The sequence below is a fragment of the Syngnathus floridae genome, chromosome 1 (assembly GCF_059516105.1).
Source record: "Syngnathus floridae isolate MCC-2025c chromosome 1, RoL_Sflo_1.0, whole genome shotgun sequence".
Taxonomy (NCBI): domain Eukaryota; kingdom Metazoa; phylum Chordata; class Actinopteri; order Syngnathiformes; family Syngnathidae; genus Syngnathus; species Syngnathus floridae.
In genome coordinates, this window is record NC_142413.1 from 17,178,171 (window position 1) to 17,196,117 (window position 17,947).

The 17,947-nt window shown below is 41.1% G+C and overlaps 1 protein-coding gene across 2 annotated transcripts; it reads right to left on the reverse strand.

Moving 5' to 3' along the window:
• Positions 1–6,444: 6,444 nt before the first annotated feature.
• Positions 6,445–17,789, reverse strand: LOC148404336 (E3 ubiquitin-protein ligase RNF38-like). 2 transcript variants are annotated; one of them, XM_088380494.1, is made up of 13 exons: positions 17,458–17,789; positions 16,630–16,924; positions 12,012–12,061; positions 11,703–11,884; positions 9,661–10,078; positions 9,449–9,589; positions 9,127–9,318; positions 8,545–8,706; positions 8,362–8,465; positions 8,144–8,225; positions 7,939–8,060; positions 7,634–7,733; positions 6,445–7,288 (listed from the first exon to the last, which is right to left on the reverse strand). In XM_088380494.1, exons 2-13 carry the CDS (start codon positions 16,916–16,918, stop codon positions 7,226–7,228), a joined length of 1,905 nt encoding a protein of 634 aa, XP_088236620.1. In that variant the 5' UTR covers positions 16,919–16,924; positions 17,458–17,789; the 3' UTR covers positions 6,445–7,225. The 2 variants fall into 2 exon arrangements, with proteins under 2 accessions (XP_088236620.1, XP_088236611.1); XM_088380485.1 differs by having other exon boundaries at positions 16,630–17,033.
• Positions 17,790–17,947: the final 158 nt, after the last annotated feature.

Sequence of the window (17,947 nt, forward strand, 5' to 3'; positions counted from 1 at the left end):
CTGCAGAAAATATTTTGATTTATTCATATTTAGAAGTGTAGTCAAAAACGTGTAAAAGGTTGAAAAAGAAGTGATTGTGAAGAGCAGAATAGGCCAAAAATTAAGAAACATTAGCCATTGATAAGACAGAAAGGGTGGTGCAAATAAATAAATAAAGACCTTTAAACCACTGTTGAAGACTGTAATATGATTTCAGAATTTTTTTTTCTAAATATATTATTACAATAATATTTTCTATTTGCTGATCATTGCCAAAAACGTGCAAAAACTCTGAAGAAGTCTATACTACTGAGTTGTGGAGGTATAGTATAGCAATAATCTGTTATTCATCATTTCTGCTTTCCAGATTTTGGGGGGGTGCAGCGAAAAGATTGTCCAAGTGATTCAATGAGGTGTACAGCATGAGTCACTGCTCCCTCACTATATTTAGTAGTTATGTAGTTGGATGGCCAGGACGAGTCGCACGTTCTCCACCACATAATTTTTACCAGTACATACTATGTGCAGGTAACAAGCCAACTACACTCCATCGTTAATGCAGGCGGACATAGTTTGGCCTAATAGTAAATAATCCTGTTTATGTATATTGGCACAACACAAGTAGCTAATACATGCCAAGCTACAGCAGAAGGGAAGAGGAAGAAAAATGTGTGTAGATGAATCAGGCATGACAGCCATCACTTTTTATTGCACATGATGATGCAGTCGCAGCTGGTGGGTCAGAGGTCTGATCGCTCATTTTGGAGGGGTGTGAGAATCTCTGCATGAGTGGAAAGGCTCAAGGCGTCCTCACTCTGTACATGTCTTTGCCTCCATTGAAAGGACCCCGTGGTGGAGAGGGCAGATGTCTGGACTGTACGTACACTCAAAAATCTGGGGTCAGCTGATGCTCGCAAAATTATTTAAAATGGGGAGGGGGGTGCAAGAGACTGTAGTAACCGTAGCTTTTTAAATAATTTTCTATGCTATGCTTATTGTGAAATGAGTATATCATACAGGCAGTCATACCTTTAATTTTTGCTCATAAATCAAAGTTAAAATCAGCTGTACACCTACAATGATAAACATCTTGTTAAATTAATATCTCTTAGCGTTAAAGTCAGATTTTGGCTGTAAGTATCTGTTAATTGTTTGTATGCACAGCAAACTGCCCCATTGAGTCATTCATTTGTTTTTTGACGTGTGCAGTCATGAGAGCCTATTCAACATCGTGACGTCTCATCTGAACTCAGCTTCACATCATCGCCACGCAGCCAAGTGATTTTATGGCTGACACATTCATGCACACAACACAAAATGAACTCTGTTATAAGCATCTTCCAAGTCTTGTTCCATTCCAGACACTCGCTTGCCATCCCCCACCTATCACCTTTATCTATGTGGCCTAAAAGCAAGTAAGAGGAGCAAAGGGAAGCCAAATGTAATTGGACTCACATTGTTAAGTCTAAATGGCTGCACAGCAGTTATACGCGTAATGTTTGTGTTAACTAGGTAATTGTCTTACATGGTCCTGTTTCCAACCTAAACTGTTGTAACTTGGGCCACTTTAGGCCTAATTATATTCATATGTGATTTATTTTTATAGCATTATTGATGGTGGACTTTTCTGACTACAATTATTGGCCACATCATTAGTTACACTTTCAACCTAAGGAGGGCAAATACAAGAGCAGCATGAAAATCAGAGTTGTCAAAAGTACTCACTCTGAATGTGAGGTTACTCGTCAACACACGGGCTCATGACAAACTGTAGTTGTTTGTTTACATTAAACCTGTCCGACAATCATCTCTATATTACATATTATTATATTTATGTAAGTAGGGGCTGTAGTAGGGGCAAGGACTCCACATCCCTGCTGCTTCCAGCTGGACAGTCAGCCAGAAAAGGGGGAAAAAATGCTACTCTGCCCACCAATGCAGACATGCGTCTCTTGGAATGAATGTAAGACTGGTAGCCTGTCAAGATAAGTCATTGCTCTGATGCAGTGGACAGATTCTGAATGATGTGGCAATAATTGCATATTTTCCCTTGTTTTGCATACTCCGAAGACTTACTCCTCATGTTTTCTTTCATTTGTATTTGGACTATGTGTGTGACCTTTGTATCCATTTATTCTACTCCTGTGGCCATGCCCTATTTTGAAAAATGATGTTCCAATGGAGAAATCTGCATAACTAAAAAAAACATCAACATGATTGTAACATATACAAAAGTACATACAAGTTCTTTTTTTTTTTTTGTGAAGACCTCACAGGATGCCACTGTCTCCATGGCAGCCCTCCGCCACATAAAGCTTGTCAGATAATCTTCACTTCAGGGTGAAAAGCACACAGAAGAGTGCAAACATAATCCAAAACCAGCAGCAATCTGACAGGTTTGGAAAGCAAACACGTGTAGTGGGGAGGAAATTTGACATTTGCACCATAAACCGTGTTCCCATGTCACAACCGACGTGTACCGAGGTGAGAAGGCTTCCTCAAACCCCAAAGCCAAATTCACATGCAGTGCATTGTTTAAACTGAGGATGGCGTCACACAAACGTTGACCAGGACACGTTTTAACAGTTAATCAATAAAAGATTGGTTTGGGAATGAGAACCTCTTTGAATTCTAAGCTCCTGTCATGTCGACAGGTTTAACAAATAGGACCCCAAAAAATATTTTTGACAGCAATGGCTGTTGACATGATGATGCATAGCTTGCTTGAATTGTGCTGGAGAAACATTGTGGGATTTCTATTAATAACAATGACAAAATATCTGTTACAGCAAAAGCTGTTGCGAAAGTGCTTTATAAATAAAGTATTGTAATATCATTGAATTGTAATGTAATCATATTTTATAAACATGAAAAAACATTTTCCCTTTTCTCAAAAAACATTGATTTAAGATTAGTCTTCCGTTTACTGTGCTCAACAAATGTTTACTGTTTTTTTAATCACGTCAACGTTTCTAGAGGAATTTCGTGCTCACCCGGAATCTCCCCGTTTTTTTATCTGGCACATCAGGTTCTCATAATAATAATAATAATAATGATGATGATTGTAATGCGAGTAATAACAATATTATGATAAGTAATCTGGTAATATATTTAGTAAATTTTATGGACTAAGCCTAAAAGTTGGGCTCAGCAACACATTGAATTATTTTCTGAACCATTCTAGCAATGAATTACAACGCAGGGTAAAATATGTGATGTGCAAAGTGTTGTAGGTCAAACATAACTTAAAATCTGTGCTGCAAAAAAAGTAAAGGCATTTAATCAGTATCAAAAATACATTTTCATGCATCAAAATTAAGTTAGAATATACTGTGAGTTCAAGGGGAAACGGTGCGTTGGATACTATAACTACAAAAGCCCTTTTTTCCCTGTTAGCTCCCTGGAGTGTGAATGGATGTAGCAGACTATGGAAAAAACTGGAGGCTTGTATTGTCCACATCATGCATGTCCCAGTATCGTTAGGAATGTATGTCAGAAAGTGTGCATTTCATAAACAAGCTTGCTGCACTCCTCCACCAAGATCCCCTTCTCCTCTTTGGATTGAAGTCCTCACCTGACATTACCTCTTCCACTGAGGGCCTCCTTGCTTCGATACCTATCCCATCCTACTTCATAGCTCATTACTGTCTGTCTGTCCGCCCGGCAGTCTGTCTGTTGGTCTGTCTGTCTGTTGATCTGTCTGTTTCAATCATGTATTTGGGTCCCTCCCAGTCGGTGTATGACACCATGGTAGTGATGGATTATGACAGCCGTGACAAGGGAAATCCCCTTCAAATGTGTTTTCTCTCTCTCTCTCTCTTTCTCTCTTTCTATCTCTCTCTCTCTCTCTCTCTCTCTCTCTCTCTCTCTCTCTCTCTCTCTCTCTCTCTCTCTCTCTCTCTCTCTCTCTCTCTTTCACACACACACACACACACAGGTTTCATTTGAAGAACAACTAATGCGTTCACATTCAACCCTCACACTGCTGAGTGCAGGTGGTTTCTTAGTGATGGACGAAAGGAAGACAGTGCTTGCATGTGTGAGCATGACCCTAAAGGGAGCAGGCAGCTTGAGCTCCATGCCCTCACTTTGTTGTTATATATACATAAGAGCACAATGGAGATTCCATGTAGCCTGTCAGCTTGGAACAACAGTCTCTCTCTCTCACACACACATGCACACACACGCACACACACACACACACGCGCGCACGCACACACACACACACACACACACACACACACACACACACACAACCTTGCATGTTTCTGTAAAGTGTGCCAAACCAAAGAAACCCAGCCTGTAAGCTGAATTCTCACAGAATTTGTTTGTTCACAAAAACAAATATATGCAGTGAAGAGCTCTGCCAAGTGATTCACATATCAATCTAGATCTTGCCAGGTTAGGACAGAAACAGAAATTCATTGTGAATGTCATAGTCTGCTGTTAAAGCTGTCTCTTTAAAAGCATGTTGAACTAAGGCTAAGGTTTAAAAGTAGGAGTTAGGGCTTTAAATAGGGGTTTTAAAATAAAGTAAAGGTTTTAAAGTAGTGTTTTAAACTAGTGTTAGGATTTCAAATTAGGGTTTTAAACTAGTGTTAGGATTTCAAATTAGGGTTCTAAAAAAGGATTACGCTGGGAATTTGGTAGAGCCACCCAATGTAAAGAGTCACCACTGCTTCCACCTCTGGTTTAGTGATACAAGATTCCCTTAATTGCAAAGAAGGCCTGTTTCTTAAGTCAAATCCCATGGACGTACAGGGACCGAAATTGGATGTCATGCGCACCAGTTTCAGCTGGCCATTCCGGTAACCCCTGAAATTCCCAATGGCCATCCCACACCCCTTGTAAACTACATAGTGCCAAGGAGGCATCCCACACAAATTGTATGGGTTGCAACCTGAAAGCGTTCCAGGTGAATGTAAATTGTATTGTTTTTTGGTTTGTTCTGTTGCCCAAACAGATTTTGACCTCCAGCAAATCTGCCTTAATTTGGTTTAAGAACAATGTACTATGTATATTATCTTAAGCATTGCGTACATGTCACTAAGTGACTCGATCCACGGAGATAGTAGCTTATCTTCACGCAATCAGTACAAATCACATTGTGTTACGTGAAAATTTATATCATGATAAATAAATATAGATTGCTACATTTGAATAATTTAATAAATTATGTCTCGTCATTCACAGCTACATAAGCGTCACCACTGTAGATTGACATCGGAGTGAAGAGGGCGATATTTTTTCTCTGACTTTGCGAGTTGGACTTCCCAATTTGAATGTCATTCATGTGCTCTTTCCCTGATCTGAGGTTGGAAAACTCATCTCCCAGAATGCATATTACTGTTGAAGCTTTCACACCGTTCCATATTAGCCTACTCTATAAACTATTAAATTATGAACCAGTCATGTGATGTGAAAAGTTAAAGTTAAAGTGAAGCCCCAAAGGTTCCATGTTTGCGTGAATCATAGCTCTTTTGTTGGCGCATTGGGATTTGTACAGTTAGCCTTGAAGTAAAATATCTTTAAGTTTTCTGTTTGACCTGCAGGATACATATTAATATAGGCCTCTTCTGCACCACTGGATTGTCCAAAAAGATGCTGCACGTGTTGTGTGTTGTGTCAACTCAACACATGCAGCTGCCAGCCAAACAGCAGTATACGTACTTGTACATAAACACACACAGGGACTTACTGTGCAGTGGGGTTAATGTCCTGTAATTATAGGTATATGTATATACATATATATATATATGTATATATATAATTATACATTAGTATATATATTATATATATGTATATAAGTATTTATGTATGTATATATGTATACATACATATATGTATACATACATATATACACACACATACGTACATACATACATGCATATATACATACACATACATACATACATACACATATACACACATACATACATATACGTATAAATGTGTATACATACCTACTATATATACCTATATATATATATATATACACTATATATATATACCTATATATATATATATATATATATATATATATATATATATATATATATATATATATATATACATACATAAATAAAGGTGAGTTCTCTTTAAAGTGTAAATAAGAACGCTCGAAATGCGGCAGATCTTGTCAGATGGTCGTACAGAAAAACGTCAACACCATCTTGTGGCAGCTTCACGGGAGCGCACCACTAAGACAAACGTATCAACTTTCTTTGGGAAGGGCGCCAAAGAAGAAAATAAATATGAAATTGAATTGAATTGACACAGGATGAAAAAAGTAAGATTGCTCAAGTAGCTAAATTGTCAGTGTCAGAAATTTGGGAAACGGGGACAACAGCAGCCTAAGGCCTTAGATTACCTTCACACAAAAGGTTCGATCCCTAATATAACTGTCCTAAATAAAAAGGAAAGGGATGGGGGGGGGGGACAAACCAAAACAAAACAAAGGCCAAGTTTAAAAACTTCTTATCAAGCCTTTTATTTGGTATACAGATATTCATACATTTATACAGTATACATATTTATATAGTGAGATATCTATATAACATGTGCCACTGCAAAGTCACAAACATTCAAACAAAGAAAAAAGGGAAAAAAATGCATAATATGTGCTTACTTTTAGTGCTGTGAAGCTCTGGTAATAAGTGGAGACAAGAATGAGGTAAAATGCAAGGCAGGACAGTCACTCATTATGGTCAATATAACCACTAATTCATGAGGACCATCAAAAAAACACAATGATTAAATAGTGGCACCATGGACCCTTGAAGTCAAACTAAAGAAAGAGGAATTTCTTAATACACATTGTTATATAATACATAAAGACCCACAGTGCAGGAACATACAAATGGAATATTACCAATCACTCATGAGAAGTCGTCAAGTCTTTACTCTGACACATACATTCGGCACACATGCACACCTGCACGTTCATGCTCAAATGTCCACAAAAATCTCACACACAATCCTCTTTTAGAGGCTTGCATAATAAAGCTGACCAAAATACACGTGGACTCTTATGGTGCACACATCAACAGAGTAATTAAGTAGGAAGGTTGTGCCGTTCAAAAAGAAATAAGAACAAACATTGGGCACACACAACTTAAATAGAAATAATGAAGGAAATTGTGTCTGTCTGTGCATATACAATCATGTACATGTATGTAACAGATGAGGAAGAGGCAGAGCAGGCAGTGCTGAAAATGTCTAATTTGTATTGTAGCGCATCATGTGATCACTCAGAATCTCTCTGGACCTCGGAGGCGTCAGCCCTGCAAATGGGACACGTCCGGTTGGCCTATAGAACAAGATGACCGGTTTAGTTCACCGTATTCAAAATTACTGCCACCTAAAGGACTGCAAATTGATCTCCAGTGGTATTAGTTATTCCCAGAGAGAATATATGCTTGCGAGTATTGTTGTAGGCTCTGTTTGTTTATATCGCTGCTCCTTGTGCCAAATGTTGGAAAATTGATAAATACTTTAACGTCTATGCCAATTCCCTTCACGTAGTCCATGGAGTTTTGCTTCTTTTAGCATTAATGTAGCGGACTTTGCTTAGATGAAAACATATGATTAGGTTGAATATTTTGATGTTTCATTCCCTTTTCTTTTGTGTCAGTTGTCCAGAAAAGAAACTTACCCTCAGCCATTTATCGACACACTTGCCGTGGAATTCGTGGCTGCAGGGTAGAACTCGAAGCAGTTGGCGGGACTCAAAATCACTCATACACACCACACACCTGTGTGATGACAACAAAAGGACAACAAATTTGGTGTGCTAAATTGAGTTTGAAAGAGCTCCTACAGGAGTATATCTATGGAAATGCTTTAAATCAGTGGTCCCAAACCATAGAACAAAAATTATTTTTGTGATGATCATATACTGAAAGAAGTTACATTGAATGATTTATTAAAGAGGTGTGATGCATTGGCGGCTGTATTTACAGTGTTTGTTCAGATTGATGGTTATTTGGGTTGAAGCGATAGGAAGGAAGCTGCTCAATGTCGCCCTTGGTAAGTCCTCTGAGTTTGGCCTCCCCAAGACGCTCAGCAAGATTGAGGAGGGCCTGCAACAGAAAATTAGTCTTCGGGCTTCAATACAAACTTCGTTGTTTTTTTTATTTTTTTATTAACTGCCTTATCGACAAACCTCATAATTTTCCACTTCTCCATCATCGACATCCAACTCAAGACTGATTGCAGGGCCAGTTGGCTGGACAGGCAGCATTGATCTACAGAGAACACTTTTAACTGTTAACTACATTTATTATTATCCTTTTTAAAATGGCCCTCACACCACAATAAAAATGTGTGTGCTTTCTCAGAAATGGAAGCTGTTCTTTTCAGTGAAAAAGGAGATCAACTCACAGGAAGTAAGGCAGGAGGCTGGGGTGATAAGGCGAAGGCGGCAGCGGCTGTTGCGAGCGGTACCTTCGGCCCGCGAGGCGACGGGGGATTAAGTTTGGGTAGGACTGGGAGACAATTGGCATATGCCCATCGGCTTAATGGTGTTCCATTCAACAGCAAACTTTAACTGGTCTTAGGACTCACCACTCCAAAGAACTCCTGGGGCATGGGCTCATGAGAGAGGAAATGGAGCTGTGTGGAGTGTGGGGTGAGGGCTGGGTGGGTGGCAGGAGGGTAGTGAAGTCCTGCACCCAAAGACAGATGCTCTCCCAACAGCTCCACATCATTTTCTATCCTCTGTAAAGGCTAGAGGAGGTAAATGGGGTAAAAAAAAAAAGTGTTAATATTACAGCACTGACACACTGTATGGATCATTATTACATACAAGCTGAGACTGATGAGGCTTGCTCGTGTTATTTTGCTTTACTGGTACGGAGACTATCATCATTGGGACCAAAGAAGATTGGGGTATGTGAAACACTATATATTCTCTTCAAAATGCCATCTTCTAAGTTGTATGTCAAATGCATGTGGTTTAAGTAAAAAAGCATTGGTCACAAACGACCACCAGAATGTTCTCATGAGTTCCATCACACAGGCACATATAAGCACAAAAAATTGAAATTATAACCAACTTTTCTTCCTGACTTTCTTCATGGGTTGCAAAGGTCAAAGATGGAGAGATTATCAAAATTTTATAACCCCAAACTGTTCTTTGCTACTTACTGAACGGGCCTGCTGGGTCGTGTAGGGTCCAAACTGTCCAGGCTGCGGCAGGTGAGGTGGATGGTGGGAAAGATGTGTGGGAGGATGAGGGAGGTGAGGAGGTGGGGGGAGGAGAAAGGCTTGGTCACCGGATAGCAGGGAAGGGAACGGGTAGGGCATGGGTAGGTGCTGCACAGAGCAAGTCTGCAGGACCTGACAAGAATTATGAGAGGTCAGAATATAAATGACAGTATGTGGGTAAAACTAGCCAAGCAAAAAGGCCTAGATGTAGACTGTACTGTGAAAGTGTAGGTTCTGTAGCTGCAATACAGGACAAACTCACAGGAGGAGCGACACTGCAGACGGGATAGTGCTGTCCACTGAAGACGACCGAGCATGCTGGGATTTGCTGCGGGGCTGAACGAGGCGGTAGACCAGGCGGAGGCCCCGGGGGGGACACGGGATATGTTACCGGAGCTGAACCCTGAACATGGAGAAAAAGGATTGCAACCATTGTTCAGTCTGACAACCATTAAAGCAGTCACTTAGACTCACCTGTTCCTGAAGGTCCAACACCCCGCTACTCTGTTGCTGCGATGGGTGTGGGTGCTGTGGGTGTGCCGCAGGATGCAGCAGTCGAGGAGACAGGTTTGAGGACGGATGAAGGGGTCTCGGGGAGGGGTTTGGGGGGTGGTAAACTTGGCGCTCTTCCATGCTGGACCCGGGCCCTCTATGGGGCTGCTGGCCATAGGGCAGGTAGCCCTGAGGGGGGGCTGAGTGACGGTAGTTCTCGTCTTGGTGGCCTGAGGACAGCCCGTGGTGGGAGTGCAGGTGGTGATGATGGTGGTGGTGGTGGTGAGGGTGATTGTTTGGGTGGTGATGGCTGTTGTTGTTGTAATGGTGGTGGTGATTGTGTGTGTGGTGATGACGTGTCAGGCGGTCTCTGCGGCCACGAGGACGTCGCATTGGCGGGCTGAGAAGAAAGAAGAGTTTGCGGTATAAATTCTTTGTTGCCTATGATAAATATGAAGCACTAAATCAACCAATAGATGTTGATTTTACTAGTGTATTGACTCTAATATAGGATGCGCAAACTTTGTATTTTTGAATCGACAGCTGCACCAGATCAAACTCATGTCTTTGTCATTCTGAAATCGTTTGGCCATTATTGTGCCTATTGGATGCAAAGGCACCCAACCTCCTGCGCTGCTAGCCTTCGCATTGCGCCATAGCAGCACATACTTAATAGGTTGGTCAACAGCACTTGAAAAGTTCTTTCCAGTCAGACATTACGATTCATTATCGCTTGGTTTCCTCTATGACATAAATTAAATGTACCGTAATTTTCGGACTATAAGTCGCGTTTTTTTTCATAGTTTGGGTGGGGGGGGCGACTTATGAGGACCGACTTATGTGAATTTTTTCAAAAATTTCCCCCCAAAAAAAGTGAAACCGCGATAAACAAACCGCGATGTAGCAAAGGATTACTGTAATTTGAATTTCAAGTGATGTCAGTAGCGCGGCATGGCGGTTGTTTACAAAAAGGACAAAGATTGATCACGGGATGACGAAGATGACAAAGGGCCCCACGTACTACCGGCATCATTAGCGGCTTTGTTTCAAAGTGACACGGAGGACGAAGAGTTTGAAGGATTTAAGTATTTGGAGTGACACAGTAGGTTTGAAAAACTATTATGGCTTTTACGCACGCCCGGTCCTACTCTACGGAGCTCTTTCACCTCCGTGGATAGAAGTCGGGGGCCAGCACTCGGCCGGGTGGCTGTCCGGGGACGGTGGATGGGGCTCTGTCATGGTTTTTACGCACGCCTGGTCCTATTCTATGGATCTCTCTTCAACCTCTGTGGCTGGAAGTCCACGCCGCCACACGCCTGGAAGTTTGTTTTGTTAAATAAAGAGCCGTTTACCAAACCCACGTCTTTCCTTGTACTTTGTTAACGCTACAATCTAGTTATATACTAGATCTGTGGAATAACGACGAGGATGACATCAGGGCGCACACGCGGCGTTGTTGACAAATGACGAGGAATTTGATCGATGGATTTAATGATTTAGAGTGCACAGATGGTTTGATAATATTATTGCTTATATAATAGTTATTTGATATCTAATTCATATATCGTTATATGGGCCTGTGGAATATTTTGAAGTGCAAGCGCCGTCAGCGGCGCGCACCCATTGTTGACAAAGGACGATCGATGGCTTTAATGAATTGGAGTGACACAGATGGTTTTATAAACGTGTTATTTGTGTAATAGTTTTTTTTTTAATAACTCTGAATGTTACGTCAGGCAACGGGCCTCAGCTCTTTGTTTGTGTTTATGTCACGTTAGCATACCTATCGTTTAGCCTCTTGTTGCTCGTTAATGTCTGTTCTTGGTGTTGGATTTTGTCGAATAAATTTAGCCCCAAAATGCGACTTGTACTCCGGAGCGACTTATATATGTTTTTTTTCACGTTATTGTGGATTTTTTGGCTAATGCGACCTATATTCCGGAGCGACTTTTAGTCCAGAAATTACGGTACGAATCTGTTTAAAAAAAAATTTTAAAAAATGCCAGCGTGTGTTGCGTACTTACCTTCTTCGATTGCGGACAGGTGTGTGACATCTCTCCGGTGCATAGTGGGCATGCGGCCTACGACTGGGGGTGAGCTCCCAGGGACGAATGGGAGAGGAAGGGGTAGAGGAAGGGGCGGAGCTTAGATCTAAAATGGACTGCTGAGAAAGACGCTGTCTTTTTGGGCTAGGGCTATCTTCCATCTGGAAACAGTGGACCAAAAAAGTGTAGTGGTTGTCCAAGAAAATGCCGAAATTATTAAAACAAATCTAAATGAAAAAAAAATGTGTATAAAAAAAAAATTTTTAAAAATCAAGTGTCGTGGCTTACTTTGTCTCGATCCTCATTGAAAACATTATCTGGATGAAAGTGTAGCACCCCTGCAGGCAAAAGAGAAGCAAAGAATGGGGCAACATAATCAGATAAGATGATGCTGAGAAAAACATCATCACAAGACGCTTGTTGAGCCAGCACGACAAACTGGCCGCCTCAATCTGATTTTCCTGTGCAGGATCACAAAGGATATGAAACAGTGATCGGTCTGTTACCCCATGTATAAACGGGCATCGATGTAAATCAATCAGTGTTGTGCTTCTTTGGTCTGACAGGCTTTTTCAATGGTGGCTTGAAACAAAGCAGAAGAAGCTCTCTGTGGAAAAAGCTACTCTGGATCTTTCATTGCCTCTGATGTAGTACCAAAAACATCTGCCGCTGTATGGCGCTTCTCTCCCAATCTTTGGATAGTGACATGCTGCGGTTGTTATCTTTATTAATTGTCAAACCAATGCACAATGTGCCAAAAAAAGTGACGCTAACTCTTAACCCACTCTGAAACAGCTGTTGGGTTTAATTTATAGATCGGAGTTAATTTACAAAAAAAAGCTTGAAATATAGCTTTAAATATGAATGCTGCTGGGAAGTACAGAGAGATCTAATTTGGATGGACACCAAATGGCAAAAAGAAAGTCCATGGATAGCTGGCCTCCTGAATGAATCAAGTAATTAAGATTCATGAATTATTCACTGACAAATTATCCCGACGAGCCCAGAGGTCGTAGGTTCAGCAGTTTGCTTGATTTATTTTGGGCAGGTCTATAAGGAGAACCACACGTTTGGCGGTGGGAAAGGAGCGCTTTTGAGCCGGCCTGCCACACAAGTGCAAAAACACTAAAACTCAATATAAGTGTTCTAAAAAGCTCAAACTTTACAAAGTAATTGTGAATACAGTGGACAAATCTGTAGTGCAGTAAATGCTGGAGAAGTGCCATTGTGGCCAAAACAACACTCTGCTCCTCCATCAACGATTGGTTCATTGTAATTCCCAAACTGACCACATAGGCAAGCACATTTTCCACTTCCTCCATTCCTGTTTTCAGCAGGAGCTGAATATATTTGTTTTTGATAAATGTGTTTTTGTTGTTGTTTGAGAGTTCAAAAGCATGATTTTTCTGTTCAAAACAAAGCATTACAATCAAATCACAATTTTGCCAAATCCTGTTAACTAAATGTGCAGCAAAGAAACCTCTTGGGTTAGGCTAAATAACCAACAAACAGCAAAGAAATGTGATAAATCTGTTCTGAATAAAAACAATATATGGCTAGCCGCTTATCTGACAGGGCACATGTGCAATCTGGAAGTAGCACATACACACATTTTATGCAGCATGAAAAGACGTCCTTCAGATGACAAGGCTTTGGCTTAAGCAGGGCTGAAAAAAATATTTCATCACCAAAAGGGGTGGGGGAGAAGAAATCTCCCCCTTCCTCTCCATTCCATGTCTCCCTCAGAAACAACAGATCTGAAAGCACACCCAACCTCTTTGTTGTCCTTTGCAGAGCCACTCTGGGGCCATGTGATGTCTGCGATAGTGATGGCTCAAAGACGCCCCGCTAGCGACTCTGAAGAACAGATGCAAAGACGGCTGACTGAGCAGCTGACACTGGAGGCAACATGCCGTCGTCATAGCTTTCTCCATCAACTTCTAGCCCTTGCTGGGTCCTTGTCCCGCATGCATTTTGGGGAGAACTAGATCTTTAAAGCCTTGGAGAGAAAACAAGCTTATTTCCTCAGAATAACGGTGCTGTTGAAGCAGAACACAATTGATTCCATTTTATATGTATTATTTCATTACTAAACTTTTCCTTAAACCAGTGCACAGTATAGACCAGGAGTGCCCAAACATTTTCAGCTCGCTACTTTTGAAATGACCAAATCACAAAGATCTACCCACTAAAAAAATAATTATATATATATATATATATATATATATATATATATATATATATATATATATATATATATATATATATATATATACACACACACTATGTCATCGTGACAAAAAAGTCCTCCCATTCCCTATGAAAGTGATACTTTTTTAAATCTTTTTACTATGTCCAACTGCCCTTTTTATACCCTTGCTTAAGTTTAAGAGAAAAAACAGGGATCTGACTATTGAAGGGAACTCGCGAGCGTTAGTGTTGTGTTGTTAGCGCCGGTGTTTGCGCACGCGTCAAGTGCGAAAACCCCCCAAAAACATTTTAATGTCACGCGATCAACCAGTAGTGGCTAGGCGATCGACCGATCGATCGCGATCGACATATTGGGCACCCCTGGTATAGACCTTCTGCTGAAAGTACTGTTGTGTTGTGTGTTTTGTGTTGTGTTGGGCATAAAGGTAAGGCGATGTATAAATTGAATGTACAGATTTAGGCGACATTGTTAATGACAACCTACACAGATTAAGACTGATAATAGATGCTTGCAGGAACCCTGTAGAATTGACAACATTCTGCGACCTAATAATTTGGGGAAACACAGTAATGTTCATAAGATATGTCCGCAGTGGATAAGCGTTAAAAAAATGTGATCCATGACCAAAGGGCCTTTTGTTTGATTGCCGCAGCCAGTATTAGTATATTTTCATCGGTTTCGACCTGCAATGAGACAACAAAGCGGTCCTAATTTGAAGTCTTAACTGACAACGGTTGCTTCTTAAACATTGTCTTGCAATGCATGTTAGTGAAATGCAAACAAGCAGACAAAATAGGACTCTGTAAGCCTGCAGCAGCAAATGTGTAATAGGGACAGTCGGAATGGCACACGCCAACACTATTAAGTGACATGTCACGCCTCTGACTGTGGAACATTGGCTCACCATCTAAGATTCCACGCCGAGGGGGAGCATGAGGACGGTTTTGTTTGGATCAGTGTAGCTGCCACAAAACAGTTTAATGGGGGCGGTTAGTTTTAGGATGGCATTGTGTTAATGAATTCAAGGGGCCTCCAGATTATTATGGGTGAACCACTCACACACTCAATATCAATTCTTGATTGATGATTTTGGATCACTTTCAATCTGATGTCACGTAAATCTAAAATTATTCTTTCATTCGTGAAAAAAAAATTTAAAAATCAGGCTTGGTTCTACAGCAGCGAAAGAGCAAACTATTCTCTGACTAAAATAAAGGAAACTGTAAATACTCTGTTGACCTATTACAATCGCTTAGACTTCATGTTAATTTTTGCAAAATTATGCTCATGCTTAATGCGGCAGGAAAACAACTGAGGTTTGTAGATAGTTGTCAGGCTAAGGACTACATGCACCATAAAGGTCAAAGTTTAGCACCCGTTTTTACACAGATACACTCACTGGCCACATACATGAGAAACACAGAAACAAGTCATTTGTGACCTGCTTCATAACTCAAAACACATATCTCAAATTATATTTCCGGCCCTACCCTCACACCCCTAAAGAATTGTCATGTTTTTTTTTTTTTAGTATTTTATTCAGGGGCACTTCATAAACTGTTATTTATAAAGACAAAGTCAGGATATAGTTAAATATAATATAAAGAATGAAACCGTTTTGGCAAAAATTTTACCTGCAATTGACTTTACTTTGCTTATGGGCAAGGGCCCTTGACAGACATACTGCCACACTTGGCACCAGTCACTCTTTAGTAGTACATGGCTATTTGTTAATTTATCAATGACAGCCACATATCGTAACAGGAAAAACAAAGTAATGCTCTTCCGCTGACTAGGTAATTGATGATGCATAAATAATCTGTATATCCACTTTTTGTGAAAGGTTTTGCAAATTTGGGCACCATGATTTTTTTTCCCAATGTGAAATTTGTGCCCTGGCTCAATAAAGCTTGAGAAACACTGGCTTAAAGGGTTATATCACTGCGACACGATGCTATTGATTAGCCCGTTTATGGTGTTTTCATTTAGGTGTTGGCATTAAGCAAGCTACCTTTATAGCAAAGTGATGTACTTGTTTGAAAATACACATGTAATTGTCTTTATGGCAAAGCTACGTGACTTTAAATAAACAGCGAGGAACTCTTTATTTGGACAGTAAACCGCTTCAAGAAGGTTTGCTTATTTCCAACTGCAGGTTTTTATATACTTGAGCTCACTGCCTCCATACTAAAGTCATAGCTCAGATTTTGAATACAAGAGGAACGACATCATGGGTATTTGCAAGATGTTGTTGTTGTTGTTTTAATTGACATTGTCAGTGAGAAATGGTATTTTTATTTTTTCAAATTGGGATAAACTTAAATTCTTATAGTTATATAACACTACTGAGACTTGCACAAAATGTTTAATCAGCTGAGGGGAGCAAATGTCTCATGTTAGATGTGGTGCAATCCTACAACATGCAAATTAGTGCTAACATAATGAACAAACATGTCAAATAAAATCAATATTATCGTTGTAAAAGCATAGGTTGTAATATAGAACCACCGCACTGGAGCTCACTGAGCTGTTGAGGTGAGTGCAAACAGTGGACAAACGTCCATTATAACACACAAAGGGTTTTTGTTCGAACCACAGCTCCTCGATGAAGCCCAAAGGATGCTTGGTAATAGCCGTCCTCACCCCCATCAAAGACGAATATAATGGTGTTTCAAACAGGCCCACGCCACTTACCGTTTCCAGGGTGCCGGTGAGCTCCGTGACGCTGCGCCCCTGCAGGCAGGTAAGTTCCCGGCTGCTGCTGCTGCTGGTGGTTCTCCGGATAGCCGCCGCGGCCGCCGTGATGCGGTGCCCAACCCGCGTTGCTCTGCTGCGGGAAGCTCATTCCTCCTCCCCCTCCTCCGGCGCTCATCATGCTCCCGTTACCGAGCGCGTTACCGCCGCCGTTACCTCCAGCGGGGTTGCTCACGGCAAAATGATAGAAGCCAGACCGAGACCGTGAGCGTGTCCTCGGGGGGTCCATGGTTGGCTGGAGCGGACGAGGAGGGCGGCGACGGTGGTGGTAGAAAAGTAGGCGAGAGACTCAAAAGAGGAATGGAACCTCCCTCGTCAGACAGCTTCCCAGTCTTGCTTGAAAGCTAGTTAGCGCGGAAGATGGTCTTAATCCGAAAGTGCTACTAAAATGTGAATTTTAAACGGAAATCTTGCACTTCAACATCCAAAACTAATGACTACAAACACAAACCGGACCAAACAAAAATACACTTTCTATTGTTTTGGTTTTTTTGTCCCAAAAGATTAGCACTGATGCCGACTGTGACTACTAAAAATTACACACAAAGTCAACTCATTTGGTTTGTTACCAACTAACGTGTCCGATATAAGCTAGATTTCTTGTACATATATTAGCGATCTTCACAGGACGAGTTAAAGCCCTCACTGAATCAACATGGCTACAGCTACAGCGGGTTAGCAACAAACATTAGAACCACCGAGAGCGAACTGTCACACTATTGCCGCATTAACTTTTAGGTTTTGAATTAGACGATCCGATCAACCTACCCGATCGCGGTGCAGTTCCACCCCTTTGCGATGGCAAACTATACTGGCACGTTCATTAGCATAATGTCGGTTCCCCTAAGCTACCACAAGCTAACAGGAAGCAGGCTGCGATGGGGAAAACAAGTCCAACCGTGTCGACGTTAAGTGGACACTAAACGCCGTGTTATGTCGACGTAAGGCCGACAAACGGTGCTTCTGGGTGGACTTCTTCAGACCGCGTTCGTCCAAGGGCACCGAAATGGGGAAATATGAACGTTTTTTCGCGTTAATTAATTCCCCTTCTTGGGTTCGCTATCAAATGTTTTCTCCGGTCAGCAGGGAGTGTAGTGGCGATCAATCAATGGGAGTTTTATACTATGTTCAGTTACTCTCAATCGATCCCTGAAACATTACATAACGCATACTTGCCTCGTTTTGGGATTAATCGACTGCATATTAAAGTTGTTTTATTAAATTGTGCACGGAAATACAATAAATGCGACAAAGTGGT